The sequence below is a fragment of the Salvia hispanica genome, chromosome 3 (genome assembly GCF_029641045.1).
Source record: "Salvia hispanica isolate PSC_SH4W2 chromosome 3, Shi_PSC_v1, whole genome shotgun sequence".
In the NCBI taxonomy this organism is placed as follows: domain Eukaryota; kingdom Viridiplantae; phylum Streptophyta; class Magnoliopsida; order Lamiales; family Lamiaceae; genus Salvia; species Salvia hispanica.
This window is the reverse complement of record NC_142694.1, coordinates 65,839,389-65,862,867: the sequence shown is the minus strand read 5'-3', so window position 1 is coordinate 65,862,867 and position 23,479 is coordinate 65,839,389. Positions and strand designations below refer to the sequence as shown.

Genomic DNA, 23,479 nt, shown 5'->3' with positions numbered 1-23,479 from the left:
ATTAGTGTTAATTTGGGAAACAGTGTGAGACATTTTTTGACTTTTTAAGATCAAATAATCACACATGTGGGTTCACTGTACAATTTGCTCAAGCGGAAAAAAATCATTCCCGGAACGGCATACAAAAATTAAAGTTTTGATTTCTACAATGAACAATATCGAATTCTATTCAGATTTCATTTCTTGAGATTAGGATCTCGACAAAATGAACATGCCCTAAATTTTATTTCCACAAACCCATCGTATCCTTCTCTCTCTCTCTCTCTCTCTCTTTTTGCACCTAGCCCTTCCCGCTTTTTATACCCAATTCGCGCGGCTTACTTTCACATTAATCTCGATCATAGTTGCAATCGCCCAAGGTAAATAGCCTCTTTATTACTCCCTCCGTCCCGCTTTAGCAGTCCCATTGACTTTTCTGCACTCATTTTGTAAAAATGATAATAAATAATTAAAGTAGAGAAATAATAAAGTAAAAAAGAGAATAATATAGAGAAAAGTCTAATCTACATTATTCTCTTTTTTACTTTATTATTTCTCCACTTTAACTATTTATTATCATTTTTACAAAACGAGTGCAGAAAAGTCAATGGGACTGCTAAAGCGGGACGGAGGGAGTATTACTTTAAAGTCGAGAAGGGTTTCTGATTGCCTGAAGTAGTAGTTTGCATACATCCATTACATTGCACCTCTTAATAGGAGCTAAATTTGTTTATGCATATCCTTGCGTTGTTGATATAGCCCGAAGATGGCCCAGCCATACATAACAGATCTTGGTCAGCCACTGGGTAATGGATGCACGCAAATATACTATTTCCATGAGTTTTACTATCACTATGTGTTACATAATTCGATATAGTTACCTTTTTTTTTATTGCAAACCTCCATTAAAGATTTCTAACATTGTAGGTGAAACTCACGGTCAATCACAGAGGCAATCGGAGGCGATTCAAATCGTCGATCATGGGGTGCATAGATTGTTAGGAGATTCAATATAAAGAACAGAAAACAGAACGGATAATCTATCTGAAAGTCGTGATAAATCATTTTCAGATCAAATCAATTTCGGTGGTTCTACCAAACTATTTGATCGGATAAAATTAAGAGAAATCAGAATATCATATGTATTTTCGAGAGTGAAAAACGAACCAAGAGTTGATCAGTTCTTAATCAAGATGAAGGGTTGCATTTGTTAATTTCGAAAAGTTGCATCTGTTAAATTCTTAATCGAATTTAACTGATTTTCAAAGTTTTCGAAATTGCAAATTAGTCCTTTGATTTTAAGAAATTACATTTTCGGATAAATTTCTTATAAAGCTCGACTCCAGCCAGGGGCTTTGCCCCTTGGACCCCGTCGGGGGCTGCCGCCCCTTGGACCCTGCTACCCGGGGACGCTGCCCCCGGACCCCCGTTCATCTGTTAAGGGGCTTCGCCCCCAACATCATAATGAATTCAAATAAGCGTGCACTCCGCACCTCCATACTTAAATGATGTATCATTATAATAATACTGATCAATCAAGTTAATCCAATTACACTAAAATATCCAACAATCCTCCCCTATTTTAGTGTAATCCTTGATTAACTAAAACAAGTCATCTCAAACATTCAAACTTTTGCATAAATGAAATATCGTAACGATTGAATTCCACCTTAGTACATTACACATTCCAAATATTCGAATACCCCGGGTGTCTCTAAGGATTGAACCCTGGGAACTCACATTGAATACACGAAGATAATGTACACAAAAGTTTACATACGGATATGTTCTATCTTGACACTATATATTACTAGCCTATGTCCTTATCCTTCATAAACACGTCGAAACCAAGTCCCAGTTTCTTAAAGCGGCAAAACTTTATGCTTATATAGGTAACTCCTTTATTCTTGCACCTACATTTGCAATTTTCCAAAAGAACTATTAAGAATATATACATTCAACCTTCTTAACTTGTAGGTCCGAACACATACCTTGGGACGATTTTCAAATGTGTTCCAATCTCCAAATATTAAGTCTTCCACATTGAATTCTGCATCTAGTATCATACTAAATGAGAATTGGGTATCTTAATATCAGAGACTTGTAGTGGACTTTAATCCCATCCATATAGCCAATTTGTGCACAAGATCTCTACTTAACCCTTTGGTTAAATAATCGGCTAAGTTATCATGAGTTCTCACAAACTCCACAGATATCACACCATCCATAATAAGTTCACGAATCATGCTATGTCTAACACCTAAGTGTCTTGACTTTCTATTATACACTTGACTATATGCCTTAGCCAAGGTAGCTGCACTATCACATCTGATAGATATAGGTGATATCGGTTTAGGCCACAATGGAATTTCATATATTAGATTTCTTAGCCATTCAGCCTCTTTACCACCTGCTGCTAATGCCACAAACTCCGATTCCATTGTTGAATTCGTGATACAAGTTTGTTTCTTTGATGCCCAACATATAGCACCACCTCCAGGACGGAATACCCAACCACTTGTGGAAGAATGATCTTCCATATTGGTAATCCAACTTGCATCCGAATATCCTTCAAGAACAGAAGGAAATCCAGAATAAGTCAACCTATAATCCATGGTTCCTTTTAAGTATTTAAATACTCGATTCATTGCTTGCCAATGGATTAAACTTGGATTATGAGTATATCGACTCAATTTTCCAACAGCAAAGGTTATATCGGGTCTAGTACTAATCATAGCATACATTAGTGATCCAATAGCCTTTGAATATTCAAGCTGATTTACAGCAACTCCTTTATTTAGCACGAGTTTTGCACTAGGATCAAAAGGAGTCTTAACTGAAGAACAATCTTTGAAGTTAAACTTTTCCAACACCTTCTCAACATAATGTGATTGAGAAATGGAAATTCCTTGTTCTCCATGTGTGATCTTAATTCCAAGAATCACATCAGCCTTCTCCATGTCTTTCATCTCAAACTTAGATGACCAAAATTCCTTTGTTTTATCAACTTGATCTTGGTCAGTACCAAAGATCAACATGTCATCCACATATAGGCAAATGATGACCCCTTTACCGGTAGCATCAAACTTGCTATATATACACTTGTTTGCTTGGTTTAATACAAAATCATTCAACAACACCACGTCATCAAACTTCTGATGCCATTGCTTGGGGGCTTGCTTTAGTCCATAAAGAGATTTTACCAACTTACAAACCTTATGTTCATTACCAGGCATGACAAAGCCTTCTGGTTGTTTGATATAAATCTCTTCATTCAATTCACCATTCTAGAAGGCAGTCTTGACATCCATTTGGTGAATTACAAGATTATGTATAGCAGCAAGTGCTAACAATAATTTAATTGTGGAAATCCTAGCAACAGGAGCATAGGTGTCAAAATAGTCAATTCCTTCCTTTTGTCTAAAGCCTTGGATAACCAATCTGGCTATATATTTGTCTATGCTTCCATCCACCTTCATCTTCGTTTTGAAGATCCATTTACTATTCAAGGCTATACATCCTGGTGGTAAATCAGTCAGTTTCCAAGTACCATTTTGGATTATAGAATCCATCTCCTCTTGGATAGCCTCTTTCCAAAAGGCAGAATCCCTTGAAGCCATAGCTTCTTTGTAGGTCCTTGGATCATCACCAATAGTAAAACAATATTGATATTGAAAATTAATTTCATTTCTTGATCCTTCAAGTAAGTACAATTGGAAATCATTTCCAAAAGACTTAGCTTTTCTTGCTCTACCACTTCTCCTAGCATCAGGAGGTGTATCGATTACTTTTTTAGTTACACCAGAGTTACTAGACCTTGCAATCATGTCTCCAGGTTTAGGTATATACATGAATCTATCCTCATTGCCAAAATCAGCATCCCTTGACTCAATAATAGAGTGCACAGATACATAGTCATTGGGTTCTATGACATAGAACCTATAGCAAACAAAATTTTCTGAATACCCAAGAAACACACAATCTATACCTCTTTGACCTATGGTTTTCATTTTAGGGTCAGTTAGTCTTACCACTGCTCGACAACCCCAAACTCTGAGATAACTCAATTTTGATGGTTTCTTATGCCAAAGTTCATAAGGGGTTATCTTGTTCCTTTTATTAGGAACTCTATTCAACAAATAACAAGCTGTTAACATAGCCTCATCCCAAAATCCTTCACTTAGGAGAATAACACAACATTGAATTAATCATTTCTTTCAATGTTCTATTCTTTCTTTCAGCTACACCATTTTTTTGTGATGTATATGGAGCAGTCGTTTGATGTACTATACCAGTAGATTCAAAATACGCTGGATCATAATACTCACCTCCCCTATTAGTGCAGAGAATTTTAATCTTCACACCATAATGAAGCTCTACACTTTCTTTAAAGATTTTAATTTTATCAAGAGCTTCATCTTTTGAATGACATAGATAGACATGGCAAAATCTAGTAGTATCATCAATAAAAGTAATTACCAAGTGATGGAGTCGAATGAAAATCACACAAATCACTATGTATAAGTTCTAATACCTTAGTAACTTTATTGACATTCTTATTGAAAGGTTGTCTAGTTATTTTAGTTAACATGCAAGTTTTACACTTTTCATTGTTCAACTCAAATGCTGGTATTAAACTCATTTTCGACATATCTTTCAATCTCTTATAATGTACATGTCCAAGTCTAGCATGCCACAATTCTGATTTACTAACATGATTACTAATACTAGTAGAAGTCATGCAAACAGAATTATTAACAAAAGAGACATCTAGATTCAACCTAAACAGGCCACATAGATAACCAAATCCAATAAAAGTACCATGCCTTGACAGAATGTATTTGTCACTTTCTAACACTTGTTTATAACCACAATTATTCAATACAATGCCAGAAACTAGATTCCTATGAATACCAGGTACATATACAACATTTTCTAATACTAAGGAATTTCCAGAAGTAAATACTAGGCTAACAGATCCTATTCCTTTGATTGGTTCAGTTGCAACGTTGCCCATCTTCAAAGAAGATCCATCTTCAATTGGTTTAAAATCCTTGAACTATTGACGATCCTTGCATTAATGACATGTTGCACCCGAATCAATCCACCATGACAGATCATCATCCTGCACATAAAATGCTTCAAAGATTATTGATGCATAATAATTCTCAACAGAATGATTATTAGGTACAGAAAACGAACCTGATTGCTTTTCAGGATCCTTGGATCCACTTGAACCAACCTCGTTTTTCCCTTTTCCTCCACCCTTTCCAGACTTACAATCCTTCTTGAAGTGCCCGGATTTGCCACACTTCCAGCAAGTCAGTTTAGGCTTCTTATTTCCATCCTTACTGTTATACCCTTGAAACTTCCGTTTCCCTTGAAACTTACGTTTCCCAAACATCTCTGTGACACTCTTTGAGATTTCTGCCTTTCCGCCTTGGGGTCGTTTTTCAACACTAGCCTCCTCTTTACTGGTTTGGGTTTAGTCACCACTGAGGCTTCCTCTTGATGTGTTTCTGGGTCTTGTCTCTTCTCTTCAAGTTGTTCGGCCCCTTTCGGTTGTTCGTCTGTCTTCTCCTCCTCTGACTGGTGGGCTACCCCTTCCGACCTTTCCGCTTTCTTTGTTGCTTCCTCCTTCCCTACTGCCTGGGATGCGAGGTCCAGTACCTCAGCCACCCCTTCAGGGTTCACCACGATACGATCCCCTTTACCCAAAACCGCTTGAAATTCTTCCTCTGTCATTATCCCTTGCTTCCTGGCCGACTCGTTCAGATCTATCTCCTCCTCCGCTACATCGATTTTTTTCTCAGTGGCCCTAATCTCCTCTGCTTCACCTTTCTCGCTCTCGCTTGCTCCCCCTCCACTCTCCTTGTCTTCTGTTTCTCCCCAGTTGGGATCTTGATAGGCGGAAAGAGGGCTGACATCTAGCGACTCTGTTTGGTGTATGAGAGAAGGGTGGGAGGGTTCTGTTTGTGCAGCAATTGTTGGGGAAATATTTTCGAACGTTGGAATTGAGGTTTTTGGGGTGGTGGTGGGTGGATTTTCTGTGGTTGTGGTTGGGGTAGGGTTTGATGTCGCCGGCATTCCTCCGGTTAAGCCAAATCCGGCTAGGGTTGCTGTCCAGTCTCTGTTAGGGTCCTGTTGGCTTAGAAACGCCGCCAGTGCGTCTAAAGGAACCATCGCCGGAATTTGTGTCGTCGGCGGTGGTTGTGCTCGTTGTGGGCTTGGCGGCCTTGATTCGGCTGCTGTCTGGGGTTCAGACGAGGCCCCGCCGGCGGTAGATGCTCGGTTGACGGTTGCCTTCTTCTTTGCCATGGCTGTATCGGTGGTGGTTTGCGGTAGTTTCTGTAGTGGGTGGTGGTTTTCGGAGTGGGGGTTGTGGTTGTGGGAGAGAGAGTGCAGGTGAGAGTTTGTAAAGTGAAGGAGAGTAGGCGGTGGGGTGTTTTATAGGGTGGTAAGCAGTTGAGGGTTTTGACCGGTTGCAGGCGGTCGTTCGGTTGAGACGCTTCGTGTGGGAGGTGGTTGTGCTTGCTGGCAGCCGATTGGACGTTGCTTGTCACGTCCTTGCCTCACGCGCCTCCCAGCCTCTGCACTCGCCTGCAAAGCTGCAACACGCCCAAAATTCAAACTTTACTCAACTCCCTTTTCTCAATTAGCTAGAAATAGAAAAAGTAAATAAAAGGTTCTTTAATATAATTCAGAGTTTCACCTAAGTGGCATCCTCGTGGTCAGTACGAACTCCGAATTAATATTTAAGATCCGAAAAAAAAAATCTTTTTGTTGTTTTTCTTTCTTGACTTAAATTAAATTACCAAATATTTACAATATTTACATCATTACTAAGGGTATTTGAAGTTTTACCTGGTCAGTAAGTACATTACATATGACGTTAACCAGGTGGAACTTCAAATCCCTTTCCTACTGGTCATTTAGATGCTCTTAAAGTGTAGTGGAATTTCTTCCACTACACACACTTCTTCATTTTCCCTAGATATTTTTAATCTATGTCCATTAACGACAAAAGGTTCAGAGTTAGGGATACTCCCTGAAATCTCGACCGCTCCATTAGCACGTAATGCAGTGATAATATAAGGTCCTGCCTATTTGGATTTGAGCTTCCCAGGCATCAGCTTCAGTCTTGACTGGAAGAGTAGTACTTTCTGACCAACCTGAAGATCCTTGGTTCTCAGATTTTTGTCGTGCCACATCTTTGTTTTCTCCTTGTACCACATGGCTGAGTCGAATGACTCCAATCTGAGCTCTTCCAGCTCTTGCAGTTGCAGCTTCCTTTCCTCTTCACAGGCCTTAGCATCCACATTAACCTGTTGTACTGCCCAGTATGCTCGGTGCTCAATTCCCACTGGCAAGTGACACATTTTCCCAAAGACGATGCGATAGGGGGACATCCCTATAGGAGTTTTGTATGCTGTCCTATATGCCCACAGAGCATCTTCCAACCTTATGCTCCAATCTTTTCTGGATGGGTTGACTGTCTTCTCTAAAATGCTCTTTATTTCCCTGTTTGAGATCTCCGCCTGCCCGTTGGCTTGGGGGTGGTAAGGGCTGGATAGGCGGTGATGAACTCTGTACTTCTTCATCAATGCTTCGACCGTTCGGTTGCAGAAGTGAGTCCCTTGATCAGAGATGATTGCTCTTGGTATCCCAAACCGGTTGAATATATGACTCTTGAGGAACTTGGTGACTTCTTTGGATTCACAAGTGCTTGTGGCCTTGGCTTCTACCCATTTCGACACGTAGTCAACTGCCACTAAGATGTAGGAGTTCCCATAAGATGAGGGAAAAGGACCCATGAAGTCCATACCCCAGATGTCAAACACCTCACAAACTATAACTGGAACTTGCGGCATTTCATCTCTTGCGGAGATTCCACCGGTCAGTTGGCAACGGTCACAACCCTTGCAGAACTCGTATGCATCTCTATTCAGGGTTGGCCAGTAGAATCCGCTATCTAGCACTTTTCTGGCAGTCTTCCTAGGCCCAAAATGCCCTCCACATGCCAAGGAGTGGCAGTGCGTCAGTACATCCCGTTGCTCCCAGTTAGGAACACATCTTCTAATGACCTGGTCTGCTCCTGCCTTCCACAAGTATGGGTCGTCCCAGAAATAATACCTTGCTTCGCTCTTGATCTTCATCCTCTGAGCCTTTGTTACGTTTGGCACCATTGGCAGTTCCCCTGTTACTAAGTAGTTTGCCAAGTCCGCATACCAGGTTCCTGTCCCACTTTCTCCTTACCCTTGGTTGTTGCGTCCTGACCAGTAAGTCTCATCACTTCTTCCCAATTGATCTTCCTTACGGAGAAAATTACTTCACATAAATGCTCTTCCGGGAATCGATCCCTTACATCTTCACTGTTCCCTTCTTGTATTATTCTCCTCAAGTGGTCCGCTACCTTGTTCTCGACTCCTTTCTTGTCTTCTACCTCCCAGTCGAATTCTTGTAAAAGCAGAACCCATCTGATTAGTCGGGGTTTTGACTCCTTCTTCGCAATGAGATACTTGATCGCTGCATGATCAGTATAGACGATGACTTTGGATCCCAGTAGGTACTGCCTGAACTTCTCGAATGAATAGACAACCGCCAACATCTCCTTCTCGGTGGTGTCATAATTTTGTTGGGCTTGATTCAGGGTTTTTGATGCATAGAATATCACGTATCTTTTTCCGTCTATCTTCTGACCCAGCACGACCCCCACTGCATAGTCACTGGCATCGCACATCACCTCGAAGAGATGATCCCAGTCAGGAGCCTGAATGATCGGTGCAGAAATCAATTTTTCCTTAAGGAGGTTAAAAGCAGCCTTGCAATGCTCATCGAAGACGAATTCCACCTCGTTCTGGAGAAGCCTGGTGAGTGGTTGGACAATCTTGGCGAAATCCTTGATAAATCTTCGATAAAATCCCGCATGGCCAAGGAAACCTCTTATTCCTTTCTGATCAGTAGGGAAGGGTAGTTTGGATATGACATCCACCTTAGCTTGATCCACCTGGATTCCTTTTTCCGACACCACGTGTCCTAGGACAATTCCTTCTGTAACCATAAAGTGGCATTTCTCAAAATTCAAGACCAGACTCTTTGCTTGACACCTTCCTAGCACCATATCCAAATGTTGCAAGCACGAGTCGAAAGAGTCTCCATAGACAGTGAAATCATCCATAAAGATCTCTATACAATCTTCAATCAAGTCCGAGAATATGCTCATCATACACCGTTGGAAAGTATCGGGGGCGTTGCATAGGCCAAATGGCATACACCTATACGCATAGGTTCCAAACGGGCACGTGAACATGGTCTTATCCTGGTCCTCCGGGTTCACATAGATTTGAAAGTATCCACTGTACCCATCCAAAAAGCAGAAGTACTTCCTCCCAGCCAGTCGCTCCAGCATTTGATCGATGAATGGCAGGGGGAAGTGGTCCTTCCTGGTTGCAGCGTTCAGCTTTCGGTAATCTATACACATCCGCCAACCAGTAACTAGTCTGGTGGGCACTAGTTCATTCCTCTCATTCTTAATCACCTGGATCCCTGACTTCTTGGGGACCATATGGATTGGGCTAACCCATTCACTGTCTGGCACCGAGTATATAATGCCTAGTGAGAGCAACTTCAAGATTTCCTTCAGTATCTCTTCTCGCATGTTTGGGTTCACCTTTCTTTGAGAGTCCCTATGCGCCTTGGCTCCATCCTCTAGCCTAATGTGGTGCATGCAGACGTCCGGGCTTATACCTACCAGGTCCGTAAGGCTCCATCCAATAGCCTTCTTGTTTTTGCTCAGCACGGTCAGTAGTCTTGCCTCTTGTTCTTCAGTCAACCCGCTGTTGATGATTACGGGGAATGAGTCTTCCTCCCCTAGGTAGGCATACTTAAGGTTTGCTGGCAATTTTTTCAACTCCACTTGCGGGGGTAGTGTGTCTGTAGGTAAAGGGTTCTCCTTTGAATCCTCCTCTTGTTCCTGTTCAGCATCTGATTTTTCCTCCATACTGGCCGGTACCACGGCCCCTACGGATCCTGCTAGTTCTGACTTCTGACAGAATTCCATAATTGCTTCCTCGATCTCTTCGTCAGTCAACCCTCGGCTACTGATCAGATCACACCATGCGGCTGCTTCCACATCAGCCTGGGCATACACATCCAAGGCTTGGAGCTTTTCCTGCAATAATTCGGTCTCAAGAAATTCTTGGACTAAGGGGTCAATTACATCAACATAACATAGATTTTCAGAATCTATTGGTCTCTTCATGGCTTCGTTGATGTCAAAGACAAATTTCTCACCATTAAAGTCAATGCATATTGTCCCTTCGGCCATATCCACAATTGTCTTAGCCGTTCTTAAAAATGGTCTTCCTAACAATATCCCGCTAGACTCCCTAGCTTCTGGTTCACTCATTTTAATGACATAAAAATCCGCGGGATAAGTAAAGTTCTGTATCCTGACCAACACATTTTCTAACACACCCTCAGGATTGATACAAGACCTATCAGCCAGTTGGATTAACACCCTAGTATTTGACAAATTTACCCCTTTTAACCGATTATAAATGGATAACGGCATAACATTGATAGATGCTCCTAAATCACACATTGCATGCTCGATTTTCACATCTCCAATCGTTATGGGTAGGGTGAACATACCTGGGTCGGCTCTCTTGGGTGGTAGCTTCTCCTGTACAATGGCTGAGGCTATTCCTTCCACCATGATCTTTCCATCCTCCTGGGCTTTCCCAGCTATGAACTCCTTTATAAACTTTCCCAGGGGGGGCAGTCTCACGGCTTGGAGAATTGGTATGGTGACATCCAGCTTCCCAAAGATTGACATGAAATCCACAAGATTTTCCTTCTTCCTTTTCGTCACAAACCGGTATGGAAACGGTTTTTCTCCCTTAGCCTCTCCAGTCAATCCTTGTGGATTTCCCGTTTGTGCCTCCCGGGTTCGCGGGTCTGATGTGGGTATTACCCCTCCCGGTTGCTCATTCCCAGGTTGTGTTTCTCCCTCCTTTTCTTCCACGGTAGGCTCCTTGTTTAGAAAACACGGATCCTCCATCTGAGGCAGAGGCCTCTTGAGCTCTTCCGCTGGGATGACGTCGCTCAGCACCCCTTCTCTACTAGACTCTCCGACAGGGTTCTTGAGCTGAGGTCCGTTGTAAGCTGTTCCGGACCGCAGTGTAATCTTGCTCACATTTGCCTTTTCCGGTACATGGACTGTAGATGGGAGTTTCCCTGAGTTCCCCTTCATTTCGCCCACTGAGTTAGCGAGCTGGGCCAACTGCCTGTTCATCATATCCATATTTGCCCTATGCTCCTTCTGGGCACTTTGCATTCCTTGCATTGTTTCATTACTGGACTGCAAGTCATTTTTAATGCTTTGCTGCAAGGCAAGCATTTCTCCCATCATGTCCTCCACGGACCTCCTCGACCTGTTTGGGTGATGGAATTGGTTCGAGCTCTGATGCTGGTTATACTGAGGTGGTGGGTTTGACTGGTAGCCTGAGAAATTTTGTTGGTTTTGGTTCGGTGGGTACTGGTTATACTGGGCAGGAGGGTTATACTGATCGTGGTTGTGCTGGTACTGACCTTGGTTTTGGTGGTGGGTGTTATGTTGAGGCCCTGGGTTAAATTGGTGCTGGTTCTGGTTTTGATTGTGGTTTTGGCTTTGGTAGTTTCGCTGATGGGGTGGCACATAGGTAGGGTTCGGGTTCTGGTTTTGAGAGTTTTGGTTCTGAGGATGCTGGTTTCTTCCTACCCAGTTAGACTGGTAGTCAAGGTTTGTTGGTCCACGGTTGGGATATTGGTTCGGTTGGTGGTTGGGTTGATTTGGAGCCTGATTTTGGTTCTGATTCTGATTCCCATCTCCCCATCGGAAATTTTGGTGGTCCCTCCACGGTGCATCTCTTTGTTTCTCCGGAATCCAATTGCCGTTGGAATTGTAGTAACCTGCGGCATTCGCTTGCTCCACATCCGGCGAGTTGTCCGGCTGATCATACGGTAGTGCTGGGGCTTCTTGGCCTTCAGTTGGAGAAGGTGGTGGAGTGTTCTGTTTGATTGCAGTCAGCAGTTCCTTCTTTAATTCCTCCATCTTCAAGTCCATCCGTTCCTCCTGGTCAGTAGCCGAAGCACTCGCTACCCTTTCTCTGCTGTACCCATCTCTCGCGTTGTCGTACGTCTTCTTCACATTCAACAGATTGCGTAGCACCTTTTTGGCTTCACTCACTCTCAACTGGGTGAAATCACCTCCAGACGATGAATTTGCCAGATCCTTGGTTTCTTTGTTCATCCCCTCATAGAAGGTGTGGTGCACCTCTATCTCCTTCATGCGATGGTTGGGGCATGACTCTAGAAGGCTCATGTACTTCTCCCAGTACTCGCTCAGGGTTTCATCATATTCTTGCCTTATGCACGATATTTTCCTCTTCAATGCACTTGTCTTCGAAGATGGGAAAAATTCGGCTAGGAAAACTGACTTGAAATCAGCCCATGTATTGATAGAGTCGGCTGGCAGGCGCATGAACCAAGTGTTGGCCTCTCCCTTCAGGACAAAAGGCAGGGCCTTCAGTCTGTAATCATCCTCGCTCGCTCCTGCTGGCCGCCTTTGTGCCTTACAGATTTTGCAGAACTCATTTAAGAATTCGTATGGTCCCTCGTAGCTCTTCCCACAGTACGTCGGTAAGATTGCGATAACATGGGGTTTCACATCACAGGCGGTCTGGCCTGGGGTGACCACTATGGCTTGTGGGGGATCTCCGTCGGCATGTGCGGTAAGTGTCGCGAGCTCGGGATCGTCCTCACCATGGTCAGCCATCCTCACTAGTGTCCTTACTGGTTGGGGTGGAAGCTCCGGGAGCTGGTACTCTAGCTCCTCTTTTTCTTCGTCGCTACTCGTGCCTAGGTCGGACAGTGCTGTCGACAGGCCAGAACGAGTGGTAACGAGTATCGTTCCTCTGGGAAGTATCCTTGGTCTCCACTGCCCAGGAGCCGAGCCACTTCTCATAAACTGAAAACAAAAAGAAAAGAAAAATTATAAACAGTATGTACACCAAAAAGATCACACACAATAACAGGTATGAACGCCATCCATCCCCGGCAACGGCGCCATTTTGAAGTGGTCGGTTCTTGGTCCTCGATGGTTTCGCATGTGGAATTGGAGTGTATCCAACTGATCAGGAAGAGATTCCCGACCCAGCTGAGTCGTTGATACGACGACCGAGACCTGACTTCAAACAAATTTCCTCAACCCACTTCTACTGATTAGTATAGCGGAGGTAAGGGTCGAATCCCACGAGGATGGACACGTTTAGATAACTGTGGTGACTTTCCTGGGTGTTTGGTTAGCTACCACGCTTGGGTTGAGATTTTACCTAAACAGGAAATAAGGTAGTACTCTACTGACTAGTAGGCGGGAAAATAACAGACATGTGGGAGTGTTCGTGAAAATATGGGACAAGGTGTATCAGAGACATATGGAAAGTAGACAGTTACTAAAAGAGGAAAGTTAGAAAACAAGGTGTATCTGATGGCTGGGGGCTTTCTGACAAGTCTGGATAGTACCTCTGAAAAGTAGGGAACAAAAGTAAAAAGTAACTTAAAAGTAAAAGTGGACCAAATAAAGTTGATTTCGACGTTTTCTTCTTCACCAAGTATTGACAAAAATCATATGAACACAGACACCATAACCAAACTTCAGATTCATGAATTCAAACTCGAGATCCATCGATTAAAATGCTTAAACTTAAATTAAACGGTAAACTGCAACTTTTACTTCTACTGACTGACATGCAAGGTGGTAATCACGGTGCAGAAAAGAAACTTATACACGAAAACTTGACTAACTTAGCTACAACTTCAAATCAACTGCTCTCGACAAGAAATAAAACTTAGAAATTGAAAGCAATGACTAAATCTAACTTTCCTAGGCAGAATGAAGCAAACTCGAACCAAAGCGACATGCGAAATAGAAACTTCATAACGTAAATGTTGGAAAATAACAAGGTACTTCAAAAGAGCAACAGCGATGAGTGTTTGCAAAATAACTAACGATGAAAACAAGTAAACTTTAACTAAGAAAGCGATTAAGATTGTTTTTGCCACTTCGGGCGATGATACTACTATACTACTGCGATAACTGGCTGGAAAGGCGAACTGATGACTTCTCCGGCAGACTCTTGGACGTCAAGTGACCATGGCGGTGGCGAGGAACGAGAGGTAAGATAATGCTGAAGGATGGATTTTCTAGAGAATTCTACTAAGTGTGATTGTCAAACTCCGAACCGAACTGCTTCTCTCTCTCCAAATGGCTCCTTTTATAGGGAGGCTTGCCCTTGCTTTTAGGGTAGACTTCTCCCGCATTTTGACCTTTTTGCCCTTGTAAAATAATCATCCCAGCTATCCTCCTTCTCCATCTCGAGCCTTTTCTCTGGCATGCATTCTGGTCAGTATCGCACCCTTCTAGTGCCCTTTTCACTTGCGTCACACGAATCGTCACCTACTGACTTGGATCCTTCAATCCTGCACACTTAAGCAACTGTTTTGCAGATAATACATGTATTTCACGACATACTGACCAGTAACCAAGACTTACGACTTATCATGTAGCAAAACAACAACATCTACAGGATATGCGGGATGAAGGATGAGAGTCTCTCTTGAGTGAAGTATCTATATTTTCTAAGAAAAATGATATTGATATCATAAATATGGATGAAAAATATGTGACTCCAGGAGGACCTCGAAGAAAAGGAGAAGTTATGATAAATTTGAATTATTTCCAATTTGAGTTTTTAACAGTGTGATCGATTGGCAACTTCAAGAGCTTAATAGTCACTTCAATGAGGTTATTACAAATTTGCTTTTATATGTGGCTTGTTTAAGCCAAAAGGTCTCTTTTGATGCTTTTAATAAGTCCAAATTGATAGATCGTTATCATTATTATCCATTGGAGTTCTCTAAGAATTATTTTCGGTTGCTTGATAAACAACTCAAGACTTGCATTTGTGATTTAAGTTCACATGAAGTGTTCTCAAGTCTTGAAAGCATCGCAGATCTATCTCATAAGTTGGTTGCTACAAGAAAATATATTGTGTATCCAATGGTTTATTTGTTTGTGAAGTTGACGTTGGTATTACCGATTGCAACAACATCAATGGAGAGAATATTTTCAGCTATCAAAATTGTGAAAACCCGCCTCCATAATAAGATGGGATACAATTGAATGAATGATTGTTTGATTACCTACATTGAGAATAGATCTTTTGTAAGATTGATCCTGAAAGAATTTTAAATAGTTTTCAGGTTATGAAACCTCGTCGAGAACAATTGTACTCCGACTATAATTTTTTTAGGTTATGAGACCTATCGGGGTAATTGTTTATTAACTTTAGTGCCTCCCCGACTATAATTTTCTGATTTCGTCCCTATCGGTGAGTGAGAAATAATGGATTAAAGTTGATCACATGTGCGAGCTACATATGAGCTATGAGAAGTCCAAAGGATTAATTAATTGTGTATTAACTATCACACATTGGAGGAGAGAACCTTGTTAACAAGATGAGTTACTACATGTAGCGGTTCTAGTGGACCAAGTGGGGCAGATGAGCCCACACGCGTGCACTTCCGCAAGTCGCTTGACACATCCATTGCGTCCCGTGTGCCGAGTGCCTTGGACTTGGATCTTGACAATTGGTCCTAGGGTGATCTTTGGGCCTGGTCGTTGAGCTAGGTGCTTGGGTTTGTCTCGAGCCAAGTCTAATCTTTTAGACCGCCTAAAGCGCTAACTGGTCAAGTGGGCCAAGTGGCATAAGAATTCCAAGTGGTCAAACCACCTAGTCAGAATGACGAAGTGAAGCAAACGTGGGGTGGCGGATCCAGGATTGATAAACGGAGGGGGCGAAATATATATTTTTAGTCACTTTTTAGCCAAATATTCCTCACCTACCAAAGAGCCTACATTATAACCAAAGATAAAGACCTTTCGGACTTTTGAAGCTTAATCACATTTAGTAGAGGAGGGAGTAGACTTTGAGCAAGCCTATGGTAAACTTTGCATGATGTATGATTTGAGTGCTTATGTACACATTGCCCTTATACACTTTGAGAGTGAGAGAACACTTCCCATCTTTGGAAGTTTGTCACATGCGAGGGCTTGAATTCAAGGTGTTCCACAAGTTAGTAATGAAAGTGCACTAATAAGCCTTGCTTGATTTGATTGCGTTAATACATGTTTAAAATGTTCTTCCATCTTTTGAGGCAATTATGACATCTAGTCCTTGTGCATTCCGTGCGTCTATTCTTGTGTCTTTATTGTTTTGTTCGAGGACAAACAAAAATGTAAGTTTGGGGGAGTTGATACGCTCGGATTTTGCACTATTTTAAGGCCATTATTTGGTCCGTTTTTTATGTCAAAGTCACTCTACACGTCCATTATTTGCATATTTTGTCTATTTTGGTATTTTGATGTGTTTTGTGATAAATGTGCATAATTGAGCCGAAAAAGGGAGCCAAAACGCCAAGTTTGGGAATCTGGAGTCAGACAGCGACCGGCGACCGCCGCGGATGTGTGCGGCGACCGCCGGCGCCCGGCGGGCAGATCAATGCAGCGGTCCGCCTCGGAAAAATGTGCTTTGAAGAGAAGTCTCATCCGGCGACCGCCGGAAGATGTGCGGCGGTCCGCCGCCGAGGGAACAGACTCTCTGGACTCCAACGCGGCGACCACCGGGCAAGGTGCGACGGCCCGCCGGAGAAAGGCGGCGAATCCGAGAAGCTCTAGATCCCCAGTTTTACCATATTTTGGAGATTTTTTACTTCTACAACAAGACATGGATTTTCCCTATAAATGAGGCCCCAAGCTTCATCAAAAGGGGAGAACTTCTGATTGCAAAATACTTCATAGAGATCAAGGCTTAGAGTACTTCACTGGTGCAAGGAGTTGGAGCAGGATTTCAAGAACATCAAGAACGACAAGGATTCAACCCACTGGTTTTATTTGCTTTAGTTTTATGTTCAAATTGTCTTCCCTTCAATCTATGTTTTTAGCTTATTCAATTATGTGTAACTAAACTCATGGGATTCTAGGGATGTGTTAGTAACGACTTTGGTTATACAAGTTCCGTTTTCTATTTAATATCCGTTTTGTTTTTACTTTGTTTCTTCCCTAAGTTAATCTTGATGCTTCATGATTGAGTGACACAATCGTTTATAATTTAATATAACTTGCTTCATAACTGTGACGGAGTTCTAGCGAGTTAGGTCCACTTAGTAGACACTATAGTTAGCTTCCTTTAAAACGACACTGTTAATTGAGAGTGGGGACTTTTCAAGGGTCTTAGGAGCTTTTTGGAGTTACGTGTTAGGATTGACAGCCCTAATTTTGTAATCAACGTTTGTTTCGCATGAGCATAATCTAGGTGACTCGTTCTATCAAAGTAATAACTGTGCTAGGGTATTGTAGTTGGAATTTGGTATAACCATAACTGTGAACACACATCCCTGGGATTCCCTTATCTATATTGTCTTTCTCTTGATTTATCTGCTTTTAGTTGATCTATGCTCTTATTTGCTTTTAGTTTTTCCAAAGTTTTCAAAACCCAAATGTTTTTCCAAATAGTAATTGAGTCTCAGTAGAGGATAGACACTTTGTGTTCGTCTTCCCCATTCCAACTCATTTTTCTCTCTTACTTTATTATCTCTCATATTTTACTCTATCTCTCATATTTCATTCTCTCTCATAGTTTATTACTCCCTCCGTTCCCTCATAGTTGAATCATTTTTCCATTTTGGGAAATTACCTCGTCATTTTCATGTGTAGTAACTTTTTACTCTCTTACTTTATTCTCTCTATTTTATTCACTCTCTACTTTATTCTTTCTACTTTTCTCAATTTCTTACTCCCTCTGTCTCATTACTTGTAATGAGACATTTCTTTTTTGCCGTTGTTTTGCAAAAATGATAATAAATAGTTAAAATAGAGAGAAAGTAAAATAAGAGAGAAAAATATACTTAACTTTTAAGTAACTAAATATTTATTCTTTAATCTTTGTGTCAAAAAAATATGTCCAATACTAATAAGATAAAGAGAATAATATATTAGTATAAAGATGCGTGTTAATTCAGCTTGAAACTAGTATGCACAATAATTTTCTTAAAGAGTACTATAATTTAGGGGTGTCAATCTAGCCCGAAATTACAGGTTGACCCGAATTACCCGGTAAAATCATAGGGTTAGGGCCGAAAATCGCAACTCATATTCATAAGCGGGCTACACGGGCTAACCTGTTCGGATCGGCGGGTTATGCGGGCTGGTCCGGGTGGATTGAGGGTTAGCCCACGGGTTGAGCATTTAATATAAAAATATAATTAAAATTATGCATTATATACTTATACGAAGTATATTTGGTAATATTAATATTAAATACAACATTGATATGAATAATATATGGTAATTATGTCTTCTCTCTCAAATTGAAAGTTAGGGTTATATGAAATGCATGATTTCTAGTTAATTGTAGTCAGATTCATGTGTGCTATTAATCAAACGATATGTTTATCTATTTTGTTTCAATTTTCAATTGCTGTTATTTTCTTTCTCTTGATCACTTTGATTATACTTTACTATTTGTGACAATCTGCTTTTTAATAATTTAGAATATTGGATTGGATAGAAAGTAACATATAAGATTACTATTGACCCGAATAGCCCGTGGGTTAGCTCGAAACCTGAAGATTTAGGGTTATGGCCGAAAATTTATAACCCGAAAAATTCACAGCCCGAATAATCCGCACCCAAATAGCCCGACAACCCGAGTGGATTGACCCGAACCCGAGCGGGTTAGCCCAATTGACATCCCTACTATAATTTCTAAATTTTTATAATTTTGTATTATAAACATATTACTAATAGTTATTTAAATAATGCAGTTTTGTCAAATTTTCGTCAGCCCATAATTTTTTTAAATTTGAATATTAAATCACAACGTAACTTTTTTAATTTAGCTTATATACAAATAAATCGACATCTTTTAGTATATTAAAATGATTATTTCAATATATTGAATACTGTAACATTTCAAATAAGAAATCAAAATGTATTTCTGATTTACATTTGATTTTGGATTGATTTCCAATTTCAAATTGGCACATATTCTTGAGTTGCATGAGATTTTAGATAGAATTGTTACATGGAATAAATAGAGAGAGAAAAAATAAATAAATATTTTATGAGAAGATAAAATAGAGACATTAATTTCTAAATATATAACATATTTTGAGTAAAACAAACTATGAACAAAATATAAACATTTTGAACGAGACTTATAGCGTTTTCATTTATACTAGAAATAGCGATTCAATTTTTTGAGACTACTAAAATAGTCAAAACCCAGAAAATTCCTAAACCCTTGCCCAATTTCCCCCAAATCAATGGCACCGAGATTTCCCACGCGCCTCCTCCTCCGCCACCTCCTCCACCACCGAAACCAATCCACCTCCACCGCCACCCCCTTCCCCAAATCCCACCTCTTCACACAACCGCTCTTCAATTCTCAAAAACCCTCCACCATCTTCTTCAACCATCCCCAACACCCAATTCTCCGGTTTCTCTCAACCCGGCCGGGCCGCTCCACCCGATCCAAAAAGCCCGACATCGGCGCCCGCGCCCGGCAGCTCCAGAACCGCCGCCTCTGGACCTACGCCCTCACCATCAGCTGCATCGCGGGCTTCATCGTCATCGTCCTCAACCAATTCCAGGATCAATTGGTCTTCTACGTCACCCCCACCGAAGCCCTAGCCAAGCACACCTCCGATCCGACGAAATCCAAGTTCCGCCTCGGCGGCCTCGTGCTCGAGAACAGCGTCGCGCAGGTCCCTTCCTCGCCGGAGATCCAATTCGTCATCACCGACCTCATCACCGACATTCTGGTCAAGTACGAGGGCAGCCTCCCCGATCTCTTCCGCGAGGGCCACTCCGCTGTCGTCGAGGGCTTCATCCGGCCACTCGACGAGGAGATGAGGAAGAAGGAGGAGGCGATGCTGAGGAACACCAGCAAATTCGGGGTTTTCGAGAAGGCGAGGACCTTGGAGTGCTATTTTGCAGCGACGGAGGTCTTGGCGAAGCACGACGAGAAGTATATGCCCGCTGAGGTTGCGAATGCCATCGAGAAGAACAAGAAGTTTATTGAGGATCAAGAGAATCATGGGAAAGACAATGCTAGTGTCGGGCCAGTGAAGGCGTGATGAAATCACTCTTTCTGGTAATGTTTTTGCTTAAATTTTTGCTTGGATTTGGAGTTTGATTTTGCATATTATATCTGTAATAATATTTGGATATAGAATGAGAGAGTATACTAATTGAGGCGGAGGCGGATGTGTACTTTTTATGTATTAAGATAAGATAAGAATAGAGGTACTAATTGAAAAAACAGTTGGCCCATTCATTGCCACAACAATTTTCTGGGTTTCAAGGGAAGTAACGAATAAACTGTTTGATATTGCGTTATCTTGAATATTTTTCTGGTGCCATCCTATTTTGTTGCCCATACATGTCCCGTAACCTTCAGTAGTTTCAGAGTACGTACAATTTGATCCTTCGTAAGGCTCAATGTCCTTGTTGGTCATGGATCACTTCAAGGTTAGCTCTAAATGGCAGAACTCGTCGCAAAAGACTAGTCTATTAGGTGGGAGAACTTATTTGATGTATAATCCCCTCAGTTGCCCATACAAACGATATGGGGAAAGTCCCATTACATATTTAAAGTAATGTAGTTTAGAGTCTTGACAGCATTTTGAAATTTTATCCAAGCATTTGAGTTATTAATATGTTTCCAGAAAAGACTACATTTTGAAGTCTGATTGCTTTGATAACATCATGAAATCTTATCATAATACGTGAATTGAGATGCCGGAGGCAGAGTGGTTGAAAACCTCAGTTCATTACCCAATCATAGGGAAGAACATAGTTATTCTGATCCTTCTAGTATCTACATTGTCTGGCAGTGAGGACCCTTCAAGTTCGCTAAAAACTCTTCGATTTTGGCTAGGATACGATCTGAAAGCATGCTGGTTCTTGCTTCTGATACAATTATTGCTCCATGTTGATGTTTAGTGCAATCAATATTACCATATGAGCATGTTTGATCACACACATCATCTCGATATCTTTCATGTTTTGTTTGGGTTTGGTAGTTATGAGTGAAGTGTGAGTAAGTTCTGGGACTGGCTACCTTTATAGGAACAATGGATGATGATACTCGGAAGATTGGATTATATGCTAAATGTGTTGATAGATAACGTTTGAAGCTGGGTATAGCTTAATGAATCCATATTAGAAACTGATAAATTGTATAGAACCAAAATTTTACTGGTATGATAATTTTCATTTGCTAAGGCAAAATATAATATGTATTTTCTCCTAGACATATGCCAAGCTTATTTTAGTTCCCATTTCCATTATGCTATGGTGCTACTAACCTTGAGCCCCACTACTGCTATAGCAATAGAGTGACATATTATGAAACAGAAGCCATGTCTTAATTGGAGATATGAATAAATGCTGGATAGAATCATGATTCTTTACAAAGTTTGTGTTAAGCAGCCAACTAATGCAAGAAATTGGAAAACCAGTAATGTAAAAGCAACACTAGGGAAATGAGGAATGCGAGTGCAGGTCAAACCCAACCTTGGGAGGAGCCCGAGGAGGGAGAACTAAGGGTAGATGGGGCTGAAAATTTGGAGAGATTTTGCATAAAAATTGTGGAGTATGCAACTACTAAACTACATTTTTATAGGCAATGAAAAATCAGATATATAGTGGCTCATGAAAGCCAAATTCATAGTAGTGGTGGTCGTGTCGTGATGGTGGGTTTTGTAACGCCAAAATTAGGGCTGGGGAAAAATACCGAAAAAATGAAATATCGCTCGTATCGTATTGAAAAATATCGAAAAATTATCGAATTTTTGGTATATCGTAATTTTGGATACGATACGGTATCGTATCGTAAGTTTCCGATACGATAACGATATGAATTTCCTTATATCGCAATATATCGTTTTATATCGAATATATCGAAACATATTGAAATTCAATACATATTGAAGTTTAAAATTATAAATATATATAATGCATTTAATTCATTCATATATCTAGAAAATATATATATGAAACCCTAATAAGAACACTATTTATTTTATTGTGTTGAAGTTTTATTAATATTTGTGTTATTTTTCAGTTTTGAAATTATATTTTTCGATATATAGGTATTCGATACGATAACGATATTTCGATATATCGTATCGATCTTACGATATATCGAAATATCGATATGATAACGATATTGATATTATCCATATCGAAAGTCGTATATCAAAACTTTCGATACGATAACGATATGAAATTCTTTCATATCGATATTTTCGATACGAAACACGATACAACGTTTTCGATACGATATATCGTATCGACCCACCCCTAGCCAAAATCGCCATTCTTGTGACTAGTCTTTTTTTAGCAGTATTTTATTTTTCGGCATTGTGTTTTTATGACATTTTTTCTTGAAATTTTCTCATTTTCTTTAGCTATAATGTAATCGGGCTAGGTTAGAGACAAAACAAGCTTAAACTCGGGCTTACATGTCACTGTAAATATTGATTAAATCGAGCCGCGCTTTAATCTTTAGCCCAAACGAATAATTAAATCGAGCCGCGCTTTAATCTTTAGCCCAAACGAATAATTAAATCGAGCCGCGCTTTAATCTTTAGCCCAAACGAATATTAGCTTGTGTCACAAATTAATCAAATATGTTGTTCGTTTACTTTAACGAACCTATTTTACCAAAAGTTTTATAGTTCAAATTAGTTATTTATTGTGCTAGAATAAAGAGTAAAGGCTAATTGTGGTATTTAACATATGATCGTTTTATCAATTTGGTCCTTAACATTATCTTTTGATTATTTGGTCCCTCACAAATGAACTCGGACTGAAATCAGTCCTAAATTGATAGAACCGTTAAAAGTAACGGTCAAACATATGTTTAGCCGATTTTGACCAAATTAAATATTTTTATCAGATTTTTTATTTATTTCAAATATAAAAATTATTATTCTACAATAATTTAAAGTAAAAAATTAAAACCTCCTCCTCCAAACTCAACAGACAGCCGCTGCTGTCATCGGCTACCGCCGCCGCTCGCCAACCGCCGTCGCCGTCGGAAGGTAAGATTATTTCATTTTCAACTTCGTAAAACAAGTTTCTAATCCGCCCCAAATCGGAGCTCCTCAAGGAGGTGAACTCCACAACGGTCGTCCTCCCTGCGTCATCACCGCTCCGACACCACGCCGGCGGTACTCCGATGGTTCAGGCCTCCGTCGGCCGAGGTGCATCTCCAATTCGAAGAGATCCTCCCCCAAATCGACCAAATCGGAAATCCCCAAATTTCAAACTCTTCAAATCCGCTGCCTTCGTCGCCGGTCACCACCAATGGTCGTTGCCTCACCCTCATCG

General features: G+C 40.9%; 1 protein-coding gene across 1 annotated transcript; it reads left to right on the top strand.

Moving 5' to 3' along the window:
- Positions 1-19,351: 19,351 nt before the first annotated feature.
- Positions 19,352-20,488, top strand: LOC125211289 (cytochrome c-type biogenesis protein CcmE homolog, mitochondrial). The gene has a single exon (XM_048111020.2). The coding sequence runs from the start codon at positions 19,405-19,407 to the stop codon at positions 20,215-20,217; it is 813 nt and encodes a 270-aa protein (XP_047966977.2). The 5' UTR covers positions 19,352-19,404; the 3' UTR covers positions 20,218-20,488.
- Positions 20,489-23,479: the final 2,991 nt, after the last annotated feature.